Raw genomic sequence first — 12,659 nt, 5'->3', positions numbered from 1 at the left:
AGGCGACTTTCATTCTCAAGTTGTAATAAGTAGATTTAACTTTTCGTTCTTATCCGCTGCTAAGAATTTCTTATTATCTAGTAGTTCTTAATAACGCTAATAGAACTCGATCCGCACGTTTTCCTTAACTTCAAAACCGTTTTAAACTGTTTTCTAACATTCCGGTTTGACTCGGATTATAGTTGTCTCGTTTTTAAAAGGTCATTTTCTCTTTTCGTATGACCCAAGTTATTCCGAGATGTTACACTAGGACGAAAACCCAAAAATGAGTTCCTAAGCAAAATGAGAGATAAAGAGAGAATTTAAATTTTTACATCTCATTTATTCTCGGAGCCGGCGACATAAAAAGCGGGAGTCATTTGGGTAGGCCACATTAGAGGAATAAGTGTAGTATTTGTTTCATTTTCATTGTCTCTAGGAGTTATAAGGGGTTTAAAGTGTAGGGTTTTGAGGTGCTTGATCCTCTAATACCTCCCATGGTTATTGTTGTAGTGTGACAAGTATGGGGGAAAGTGGTATGGTTTCTTGGAACACTTGTCACACTAGGGGATTAGAGAAGCCTAGGAAAGGGAGGCATAAGAAGTAGACTAGGTTTGGAGACCGTGTCTTAACCTTCATTTTTCTTTGTTAACCTTAATTTGCTCGAGGACTAGCAAAGGTTAAGCATGGGGGAGTTTGATAAGGGCAATTATTTGCACTTATTATTATCATTTATATGCTCCTTTTAGGTGTTTAGTGGTGTTCTAGGGTCGTATTCAGCTTATTTGCTTCAAATTGGTACTCCATGGCCAATTTGTGGGAAAGTAAGTTAATCACGACAAATTTGAGTTGTTTTTGTGGTTTTTGTGGCTAAGGATGTTTACAAGACTCAAAGAAAGAATCGAACCTTTGATTCATCGAGCTTCGCGAAGTAAAGATCCAATTATTGAGTTATGCAAGCATTTTGCCTCCAGAAGCCAAAAGCCGAGTCGGCCGAGGTGGGAGCTTAGGCCTCGACGACTCGGCGGTGAAAAGAAGAATCAATAGCTATTCCAGAAGCAAAAGCCGACTCGGCTTCAATAAAGAAGGAGCAACCGCCGAGTCGGCGTTATGTGCTGTCATTTACCATTTTATTCAGAAGATAAAACCAACTCAGCTTGGGGTAAGAAAAGAGGACCGCCGACTTGGTGATATAGGCTGCCAAAGCTCCCACTTTTTCAGAAGCTAAAGCCAATTTGGCTGTGCTCATATATTCATGACCGCTGACTCGGCGGAGATCAAAATTGGTAGCACGTGACTTTTGGCGGCGGTTTTTAATTAAGCCCTAGGTTAATTTCCTCTTAGTGATACAAATAGACCCTTAATTGCTGATTAGGGTTTATGTTCTCTCCTCTTCCATATTTCTTAGAATACTTTTACTAGTTTGTCTCTTTAATTCGTCCTTAAGTTTTAGCTTTTCATGAGTTTGTCATTAATCTTCCTTCAAGTATTGTAAGTTTCTTTTAGTCTTTTAATTTCCTTTGCATTTTAATTCCTTGTATTAGTTTTAATCCTTCACTAGTGAACTTTAGTTATTGTCATCAATCTTCCTTTAATAAAAGCTATTTTGTTCTTCATTTATTACTCTTTGATTTAATTCTTGTGTTCTTTGGTATTTAATTATAGCTTCCTCTTGAAATTCTCATTTATATCATATTCATTCATGTCTAGTATATCCTAAGGGTTGTGTTTATTGCTTTCATCATGATTAGTGAGTAGATCCATTTTCTAGGGCTAGGGTTTGAACCTAAAAGTTAAGTATGATATAATGATTGAAAGTGTCTATGAAATTAGGATTAAAGTGGTTAAATTGTGCTAATAACCCTAAATTAAATATGTTTTGTCAGACTAGTCAATAGAACTAGCGTGTGAGATTAGGATCAACTTTGCTTTAGGGTAAATTTTAGTTAAATTCTTATTAATTCGTTCAATAAAAGTAGCGTGTGAAAATTGAATTAGCTAGTAGGGTCTAAATCTAATAGTTAATCAACAGAGCGAGAGTTTGAGATTAACAATATCATGTTTAACAACATAATTAATCCGACATTTCATATACACTAATGAGAATTTGATCATACAAGACTTGAGAGGATTTCCGACACCCTAGATCTCTTCATCATATAGTTTAAACCCATTTCTTATTGCATTTTTGGTTTGTTAGACAAAAATCAATCAAACAATTTTTCTCTTTGAGCAATATAATTAATAGAAATTAGCAAGTTCCTTGTCCTAACTTCCTTGTGTTCGATCCGTGACTACACGTACACCGTGCGCTTGTGGTTAAATAAAAATTTGCACATCAGCTCATTTCGGGTTGGTTGACTTTTAGTCGAGTCTTATTATATTTGAGTAGAATAATGACAAATATTAGTGAAGTTTATGTCGAATGAAGATTAAGTTATGATATATAGGTGAACATTTCAAGTCCATATGTAAAGGTTGGGTAACAAATTTGAGTCATGTCATTTTAGATCGTACCTAAACAACGAGTTATGACGTTCAAGTGGCTCGAGTAAGGTAAGGTCATAGTTAGATATGGCAAACAAGTCAGTGTGGGTCGTGTTAACTTTAGGTTTCGTGATTTTACTATTAAACTTGTGTTAGGTCAAACTCCTTTAAGTCAGTTTTGGATCAAGTTGAGTCAAGATGAGTGGTTTTGGGTCAATCAAGTCGTCTTTGTTTTTCACATCAATTGATATTTAAATAACATAAACTATTTAAAGTTTAATTAAATAAATTTTATCTTGATAATTATTAATAATAAATAGGATATATCAATTAATTAATTTGATAAATATTAATATAATTCATTACAAAGTGTAAATCTAGATATTGCAGGACGATTAATTTTGATGGAATGGAGTCAAGTTTCAGATCAACTAAATCAACTCATCATGATGATGATGATGAGTTGATTTAGTTGATCTGAAACTTAACTCCACCAAAACTACTCAATTCAACCCGAATCAAATATACTTGAATTACCAAACACCACGTATTTTTTCCAAGTTCCCATTTACTTCTATTTACCATTTTAATATCGAGAAAAGGAAAAGCATGTCAAAAAAATAAAGGAACTAGAAAGCTTGTTTTAATTCATAGTAGCACTTCTATTTCAAATGACATAAAGACTTTTCTTTTTTCATTCCGTTATCTCTTAGATCTCAATATCAATCTTTTTTTAATCATTTATCTCTATAAACTATACAAGGTAAACACTTAAACAAATATACACTAAATCAATGTTATCAACTAACGGTATTCAAATTACATACAAACCCATATTATTCTTAAAATGTTGAAAAGTGTGGTAGCTAAGTAGCTAATTTATTTTTTTAAAAAAAAAAAAATGGGTAAAAAATTTATTAGTTAACAGTAGAAGCTCAGGTTGAAGCGGAAGACTAAAGCATTCGATATATTGCATTCAAGAATCAAGATTTCTGTTTCTGATCCTCACATTTCTCCTCTCCATTTCTGTTTCTGAAATTCTGACCTTCACCCTTCAAAAACCCTTACTCGGTTACTCCCTTAGAACTGCGGCTGGACAGCAACGGAGCAACCTACCGTCTACTCCACCTTAATCCTTCGCCAGAAGGCGTCAACTCCAGCTACTGAACGGCCCACCGTCAAGCGTCAACCTGCCGCCCTGCCGCAACCACCATGTATTTACTTTTTGTTTTTCTTTCTTTCCATTAAAGTTTAAATTTGTGCAATCGTTATAGATTTCTCATTTTTTTGAATGTTAATTGTTAATACATTATTTGTTCATTCATGATTGATGATTATACAATATCCAAACCACATTTGTTGATCAATTTACCGTAAACCAATTCGTAATTGTCGTGCAATTGGTTAAATTAATCCTCCAACACCTGATTTGGTGAACACTTTTGACAATTCGTTCAAATTATATCCAATTTAGTAGTCCGAAAATCTGCTTTTGGGCATCTCCAAAGTTAGTTCTTTCATTTAGATTTGCCTTTCATAGGTGTTTTCTTTTTCACATTTATCTAATTGATCATAGGGTTTCTTTGTTTTTTCTGTTTATTTTAGAGTTTTTTTCGGTTTTTGTTGGTGGTTATTATCTGTTATTGGTGGCGATTTCATGGTCTATTCAAACAGTAACAGTTGTGTCATAATAATGCAATCAACAATTGAAGTCTTTAGGTGATTTTCTTGGTGTTTTTGGGGGAAAAGGGTAAATTAAGATTTGAGAGTTATGGCGTGCTTGGCAAAGTCTGGTGCTTAACCTAACAATATAAAAGTGACATTATTATGATATGTGACCTTTTCGTTTTTCAGTACATGGGGAACATAGTTTCACTTTCAATACATCTCATCTTTTTTGTTGCGAGTTTGTGACGAACTGTAGTATAAAATCAGAATTTGATCTGATATGATGATGCGAACAAATCATACTCAACTTGTTTTTGTAAAATTTGGCAAATTTTTTGTGTTAGAACACTTTATCTTTATCATGAAATTTTGTTTTTTAATTAATGCCCCACAAATATGATGTGTAAAGCTATTTTTGGCACAAGATTATAAGATTGACTCGAATACTAATTCAGAGCACTCACTTAAGATTTTAAAGAGTATTAACCTCTCTTAACTCTAGTTCTTTATGGCTCTCTAAATACTCATAAATGATACAAGACTTTAGGTTATATGTAGATTGGTAAGCTAACGTGCTTCAAATGGATTATTGAATTGTTTAGGGGAGAAAGTTGGGAGGGTAGAGAAATTAGGATGCTCAAAAAATAATTTCCTGCGCTATCAAGTTGAGAATAATATCTGCGTTAGTCAAAAGGAGATTATATAATTGTTTAGCAGTCAACTAGGATATGTTAAGGAGATTATTAGCATTTGACACCATGGTATAGGTGTATTACAGTGTAACCTCTCATTTCTCCACTGTTAGGAGATTAGGTGCTATAAATATGCTCTCTAGTGCTTTTGTAGGAACATATGGAGCTTTCCATTCATGTACCTGATCTTTATTTGCTATCTTATGTATCTGCAACTGTTTTTCAAACATTCGGTTCACTACAGATGTCTATATAAGTGATAATTTGTGAATTACAAAATCTTTTAATGTTTCTCTAGATAGTAATGTACGATAGTATTAGCTTTCGAAGTTAAAAGCATCTAAAGCACATAATCTTTCGTGATTAGATAGTGAGAATTTGTTGAAGAAATAAGTTATTAAGCATCTAGAGGGTCCTTTTCTTTCTTTTTCTAATTGCCCTTAATTTAGAATTTATGGTTTATATAGACTTTGTGTTATAAGTAATTATTGCTTGCTGTTGGAAATTATGATGTGCAAAACTCCCAAGGCCACAATCTACATTTTATAGTATATCTAAATCCGAATGTTAAACAATGAAATTATTAAGGTATTAGAATTAAAACTACTAAAACTATTATCAAATGTTACTTGAATTGAATTGCAATAATATGGATTGTCAATCTACATGCTAGTTTCGGCATGTAAAATGTGTGTAGCTTTTCCATCACTTTTATTACTACGAGTATGATTATACCTATACCTCACTGATTAATTTCTTGATCCTCCATTTTACCTTGAAATCCTCATGGTTTACAAGTTACGACCTTTGTTAATCTTAAGAAAATGTAAAATAGCTTGTACTTTCTACCAATTTTGTGTGTTGTAAGTTTTACTTACTATTTGTGTGCGTTTTCTTGAGCTAGAATCATGGAATAAAAATGAGGCCATTTCGTTTCGTTAAAGTAACGATCGCTTTATAATGGATATTGAGCTTATCAAACCGTAAAACCCTATTACATAACCTGTGATTTAAAATCATCGAGTAACAAATTATTAGCTGTTATTGTAACATATTAGCCATTATTATCTTTTTTAAAAGCGTATTAGGTTCTAAAAGTTCTATTGTAAGCCTTAATTTGAAAATGTGTTTTAGAAAACTTAAATTATGATGAAAGAATGGATTATTTTCAAGTTAACAATTCACATGCAATATCTACGAAACGAGTTGTAACACCTTGACATGTTGCATCCGCGACGGTTACCGCAATTGAGACGACATTCCCAATTTTTTTTCTACGGTCAGATGGCATGGTATTAATTCTTATTATGGACTACAAATCCATCTTCGTTTATTTTGCAAGCTAAATTTGTCTTCTTTTTACATTTACATCAATTCTTCGAACTGAGTTTCTTTTTTTTTTTTGACACATTTTGGCTTTTACCATCTACAACTATTTGTGATGCACAGTCCTAGAAATCATCATAACTATGTGGATTCTAATGGTTATACGTTGTTAGTGGGGTAAGGGAAAGAGGGGATTATGATTTATTGCAGCTTGATGAACTAGTTCATATTATTTTTAGTTGAAGTCTTAGAGAGAATCAATCACAAGATACCCGTGGTCAAGAAAAAGGATGCTTAACTTATTGTGAAAGAAGAATTTACTTTACAAATTGGGAACCTCAAACTGGTTATGATGAATGTTTTTTAAGAAAGGTACTTTGCGGAGAATCTCTCGTCTTTGTTTAACACAACACATTGACATCTTGAATCTTGGTTTTCTTGTTTCCCACTTTCGTAGTTGAGTTTTTGGTTATGTCTAATTTGATAGTTTTTTATTCTGTAATTGCTCACTAGTTGAATATCATCGATTTACTATCATTAATATGAAATCGAATTTTTAGGCCTTGGTATTTTTTAATACATGGGTCTACTATGATATTTGCTTTTCTAAGTAAGACCTAGGTTTTGCACAATTAACCGGCAAGAAGCCCGGAACAAAGATATGCCTGTGACGTACCTGCCTTGGACTACTTTACTACTGGAGAACTTGATTTAGGGATTATATTATATGTGTTGTAACTTTTATTGGCCCAAGATATCTGTGGAAGAAGTTGTCCAACTAAATTTGAAATTTAAGTTGTTTGGATTTGTATTTCTTACCTATGTAGCAAGTACTAATATCTTTTATATTTCTTTCCGTAGCCTATAGATATAAGCGTGGTCTTTAATAATAGTCGATTACCCATAAATATATCCATATTGAACGCCATATCCTAGTTTAGAACTTTTGGCAAGTCCAAGTTGGATTCCCCTATTATTTATTTAGGGTAACTTATTCCTACATTGTTAGAGTGTGGAGTTGTGATAGGTTAAGAGTATGGCTGAAATTCAAGAAGTTACGTTCAAAATAAAAAGAAAGAAGAAAACTTTACAAGAATGGAAGAAAGAAAGACAAATAAGGATTCGAAGAGAGAACATATTTTGAGCAATTGCTGGCTCCAGTTTATACTTTTCAATTATTTCATTAAACATCTCTTTATTCCATATCCTATTTATAAAGGTCAAGGTTAACACCCTGATCACAGAATGACTTCATAACAAAATTAAGTTCCCTAATAGAATTAGTTTTTCCCTATGCCAGTGGGAAAAAGAGATTTGTTGCCACTCACTTGTTTAGCCAATTTGTTACACCTCATATAAGTGGACAATTTCTTCACCAGTATGCACACACCCGCTGCCAATAGTTGCACCTTGTCTTTAAGGTGTACTTCTGGGAAAAGAGTAATGATCTTGGCATAATCCTTCCAGATTCAAACTCATGCTTAGGCAATTTATGCGAATGGACCAGGATGTTCCAATGAGAAGACCATTCTGGCGAACTTGTAAAATATTTTGGGGCTGAACCACTATCCCCAATTCTGTTGTTACACAACGAAAATTTGTAGATAATGCATCAACTCCCTCAACTTTTCTGAGTTGACACACGTGAAAATGGGATGGATGCAGCTTCACTTTGACAACTCTAGTTTATAAGCTACCTTTCCCACTTGTAAAATTCTTCTAGGGCCATAGTACCTATCTGCTTAATATTTCATTCTTGTTGTGTCTTAGTGATATTGAAGTGTAGTTCATCTAGCATAGCATTTCTTTCCCTTAAAAGTTGTTCAAGGTTGCCCACCACTGTTTACTTGTGTCCAAACCTTGCAATATGGAGAGAAACTCATCCACAAAGAGGTTGAAATGGGCTCTTTTTGGTTGATGTGTAGGTTGAGGTATTGTAGTAGATTTCTGCCCAATGTACCCAATTCTCCCACTTCCTTGACTTTCCATTAGCAAAGTATCAAAAGTAGCTTTCTAGTGCCTTATTGTTGATTTAAGATTGCCCATTCGTTTAAGGATGGAAAGAGGTACTGCATAGCAATGTTGTCTGAACATTTCACGTCAGAAAAAACTCATGAATTTCTTATCTCTATCAAAGATAATAGATGTTGGGAATGCGTGAGATTGAGTTTCTCCTTGATAAACTTTGCTGCAACTGTTATATGTTGGGAATCCGTGAAGCTTGATTATCTCCTTAATGAACATTGCTGCAATTGTTATGGTAGTGAAAGGATGCTTCAAGGTGTCAAAGTGGAAATACTTGATTAATGATCAACCACAACCAAAATTGTATCCACATTCCACCCTTTCAGATTTTGGTAATCCTTGAATAAAATTTGTGGTGACATGTTTCCAAACTTGGGAGAGTACCGGTAAAGGTTGTAATAAACCACCAGGGTTGTGATACAAGGTTTTGGCTTGTTGACATGTGCTACATTTCTTGATGTGCCTTGTTACGTGTTGTCTCATGCCTTCCCAATATCATTCAACCACCATTCTTAGTTACGTTTTCAAATCCCCTGCGTCGTGACTATCAATTGGAGAGTCATGATACTCTATGAGCTGAGAAATGAGAAGTGAGGGTTTAGCCAAACACATATCATCATTTTAAGGGCGGGAATGCCTTTTTTGCTTCACTACTCCACGAGAAGGCGTCTTTCTTGAGCTGGTTTGCGAGATTTCTAGCAACCTTGACGATAGTACCAAGTGAGTCCCAAAAAACCTCTCAATTCTTTAACGTTTCTTGGTGTTGGCTAAGATAATTGTCGATATCTTTCCTTTATCAGCAACCATTCCTTTACACGAGATCATATGTCCCAAGTAAGCTACACATCAAACATCAAGCTCACATTTCCCTCCTTTAACAACCAACTTATTCTACCTCAAACATTGTAGCACTCGCTCCACATTTTCCGTGTTTACCTTCAATTCTTACTATATATGATGATATCATTGAAGAAAACAAGTGCAAACTTATCAAGAAAGCGGAGAATTATCTCATTCATGAAAGCATGATCGGTAGAAGTTGCATTCGACAAGCCAAAGGGCGTGACCAAGAACTTATAACGTTCCTCATGGGTTCAGAATGCTACTTTATGGACATCTTGGGCTTTTATTCGGATGTGGTGGTAGGTGAAAGTTTGGTTGAAAAATGTAGGTTAAAGTTTGTAGGGTAGACCGTTGGAAAAATGGTGTTGTTATTGTGTCAGCTTGTTTCTCCACTTATCACTCAATTGCATTCTATCAAAATCCCTCCCCCTTCTTTGCGAATAATTCTCTTCATTGCTATTAACGATATTTTGATCGTTCAATGAAGGATCCCCAACCAACATAACTTCTCTGCCTTTCATCCTAGAGTCTCCTACCATTGAATGCCCAAAATCAAATATAAATTTCCCAATTCCAAAGAAAGAATATCTTCTTCAACTTCAATTCCTTGTAGCTACAACCATTGTCGAAATAAAGTTGTTCATGGCCCCTCGATCGATCATCACGATAACCTCTTGTTCCACAATAGTGCCAATAGCTTCATAGTTTTTGGATTTGTAATACTCATTGCCAAATTTAAGAATATATAAATACTATCCACATCTTCTTCCTTGATCTAATTTTCCAGAAAATCATCTCTTGTGCTTCCTCAAATCTAATCAGTACACTCAACTCCTTACTACATACATGATTGACCGACCATTTTCCATCACATTGAAAACACAATTCCTTTGCTCGTTTCTCCCAGAGCTCATCATATAATCCCCTGAACTTTTCTCTAGATGAAATTTTAGTTATATTGTTATTGTGGGTTTTCTTATGGTTAGTGATGGGTTATTCGGGATTTTTAAGTAAATTGTGGTTTTTGGGTAATTGTGTGGGTTTTGAGTGGAAGAATGGAAATTAGGGTTAGGATTGTTTTTGGAATCAAATGTTTTGCTAGCAATCCCAAAGCTTCTTCCTAACCAGGTTTGAGCCCCTAATTTTTATCAACTTTTTCAGGCCATTCCATGGTATGCTCCAAAGTGGTGGGTCCTTAAACCCTTAATTCAATTTTCACATGCTCCGTCAACCCCCGTAAAATGGCCTTCACCATTACTGACTGAAAGTTATGAGTGAATTTTTGCACAACTCTAGGTACTCAGCTAAAGTTCCCTTATGCTGAACAGAGAGCCACTGTTCCAGGTCTCCTCCATCAATTGGACGAAAATGCTTGAGAATCAGACTTTTCAAGTCCTTCTACCTTGTAAATGGAGCATGTTGATTTTCCCATTTATTTTAAAGCAACGCTTCATTTACAAGATTTTCCTATTGCGTTTTTGAGTTTGTTCTTGATGAGATCAAAGACTTATAGTTCTTTGATTTCAAATTATAATGGAGTATATCTAAATGAGTTATTAAATCATGTGCATTTCTTTTATTTAAGTTGGAGCTGATGTTTTTCACAATGGTCCATTAGAAACAAACTTTTTTTAATTATTTACAAGGGTAATGCTGTGTACACCCAAGTTCCATAACTTCTGCCTAAGTGAAAGCCACTAAATGACATTGTGGTGTTGGAATGTTGTTCTTATGCTTCTTCAATTTTTCTGATTCAATTTTTTTATCTTCTTTTAGTTTTCCTATTCTTAAATATTCTATCTACAGTATATGTCTGAACTAAGCAAAGTTTTGGTGTGTATGAAGCATTTATTAACATTTGATTTTTCTTTGTACTTGAAAATACACTTATGCTGATTCCTTTGTTCTAATATGAACTATCAATACATGTTGCAGCTTTTTGAAAAGAGTTGCACAGAAATGAGTGATATAGAAAAATCTGAGATCAATATTGCATCCTCTGTTGAGTCGAGTGCATCTCTGCTAGAACAGCTGGGAAATGCACTTGCTGAATTGAAACGTCACAAGGTTATTGATAGCAATCAGATCCCATGGAATAATGTTGAAGCACATTTTCGTAACTTGGACGCAATGATGAAAAAGAAGCTTGAAGATTTTGAAGCCAAGGAGAAGGAATTCACGGAGACTGAAACTCGCAATAACATGGTTCTTGCTGAGAGAGAGGCAGCTGTTGTAGCAAAGGAACAAGATTTGTTAGATAGGTTGCAGGAACTAAAAGATTCTGCTTTGGCTTTCATCACTGAGGCTAGGGAAACTATTGTACCAGAGCCTTTGGAATCCTCCGGTGTTGATGCCGATGAAAATAAGGTAAACAGCTCTGTTAACGATGAAAATGCATCACTTGATACCCAAGATGAGAAATCCCCTCGAAGTATTGAGGAAAATGTTGAAGGTGGTGCTGTTGAGGTTAATCCTCTTGCAGAGCTGACACAATTTTGTGAGCAGATGGATTCTATAGGACTTCTGAACTTTGTCGTGGAGAATCTAAAAACCGTTTCTCCTTTTTGGAAAGAACAGCTGTCAGTCGCACTTGGTAGTGCAGCTGAACCAGCCCATTTAGTGCTTAAAGCATTGGAAGGATTTTTCCCTCCAAATGAAATGATCCAAGAGGAGGATAGTAGTGCTCTCCATGACATGCGCCAGTCTTGTATAATCCTTATGGAGGCCCTGTCTGCCTTTTTGTCAAAGGTGAACAATGCTGCAGAGATTCTTAACCCTGAAACCCAGCAGCAGGCTGTATCTATTGCCAATGATTGGAAACTTAAGTTGCCTGACGAAAGTAGTAGTGCTGCCAATGGAAAATCATTGGAAGTTGAAGCATTTTTGCGGCTGGTTGCAACATTTAGAATTGCCTATGAGTTTGATCCGGAAGAATATTGCAAGTATGTTCTTGTAGTTGCTCATCATGAGCAGGCAACTGAACTCTGCCGTTCTCTTGATTTGACATTAATGATACCAGGTTGGTATTCTTTTAACCGTCCTGCTGACTTAGTAGTTTGGACGATTAAGTATCAATATATCTTGTAGGTCTAGTCCCCAAGTAATGCAATTAGTTATCTATAGAGGTTTGCATTCGGATGTTTGGGTGGGTTTTGCATATATTTCAGGTCAGGTGGGTTTCGAATCCTGTGTGTATATATATATATATATATATAATATATATATATACATATATATATATATAATATATATATATATACATATATATATATATACATATATATATATATACATATATATATATATATATATATATATATATATATATATATATATATATATATATATATATATATATATATATATATATGCTGAGCCTTTGCAAATTTTGCAGGTTTGATCAAGACATTGATCAAAAGCGAGAGGCTAATTGATGCCGTTCATTTTATTTGTGCATTCAATCTCTCCGAGGATTTCCCTCCTGTTCCTCTGTTGAAAACATACATGAGGGGGATCAGAAAAACTTTACAAGGAGGTGGTATTGCTGCCTTACAGGTATTTCTACATTCTTAATTTGAAGAATAATTGAATAAAGATATGTAGTATGTGTTTATGTATAGTGCTATCTATGAAGTCTTT

At 34.6% G+C, this 12,659-nt stretch overlaps 1 protein-coding gene across 1 annotated transcript in view; it reads left to right on the top strand.

Moving 5' to 3' along the window:
• The first annotated feature begins 3,394 nt into the window (after positions 1 to 3,394).
• The window catches only part of LOC130823912 (FRIGIDA-like protein 3), a 10,666-nt gene continuing 1,401 nt past the window's right edge, over positions 3,395 to 12,659 (top strand). Inside the window, exons 1-3 of the mRNA XM_057688740.1 lie at positions 3,395 to 3,680; positions 10,956 to 12,039; positions 12,415 to 12,575. Coding sequence (XP_057544723.1) covers positions 10,980 to 12,039; positions 12,415 to 12,575 — 1,221 coding nt within the window. The 5' untranslated portion in view covers positions 3,395 to 3,680; positions 10,956 to 10,979. The remainder of the gene's footprint in view (positions 3,681 to 10,955; positions 12,040 to 12,414; positions 12,576 to 12,659) is intronic.

Source organism: Amaranthus tricolor, chromosome 9 (assembly GCF_026212465.1).
Source record: "Amaranthus tricolor cultivar Red isolate AtriRed21 chromosome 9, ASM2621246v1, whole genome shotgun sequence".
Taxonomy (NCBI): Eukaryota; Viridiplantae; Streptophyta; class Magnoliopsida; order Caryophyllales; family Amaranthaceae; genus Amaranthus; species Amaranthus tricolor.
The sequence above is the reverse complement of the archived record's forward strand: the minus strand, read 5'-3'. Positions and strand labels throughout refer to the sequence as shown.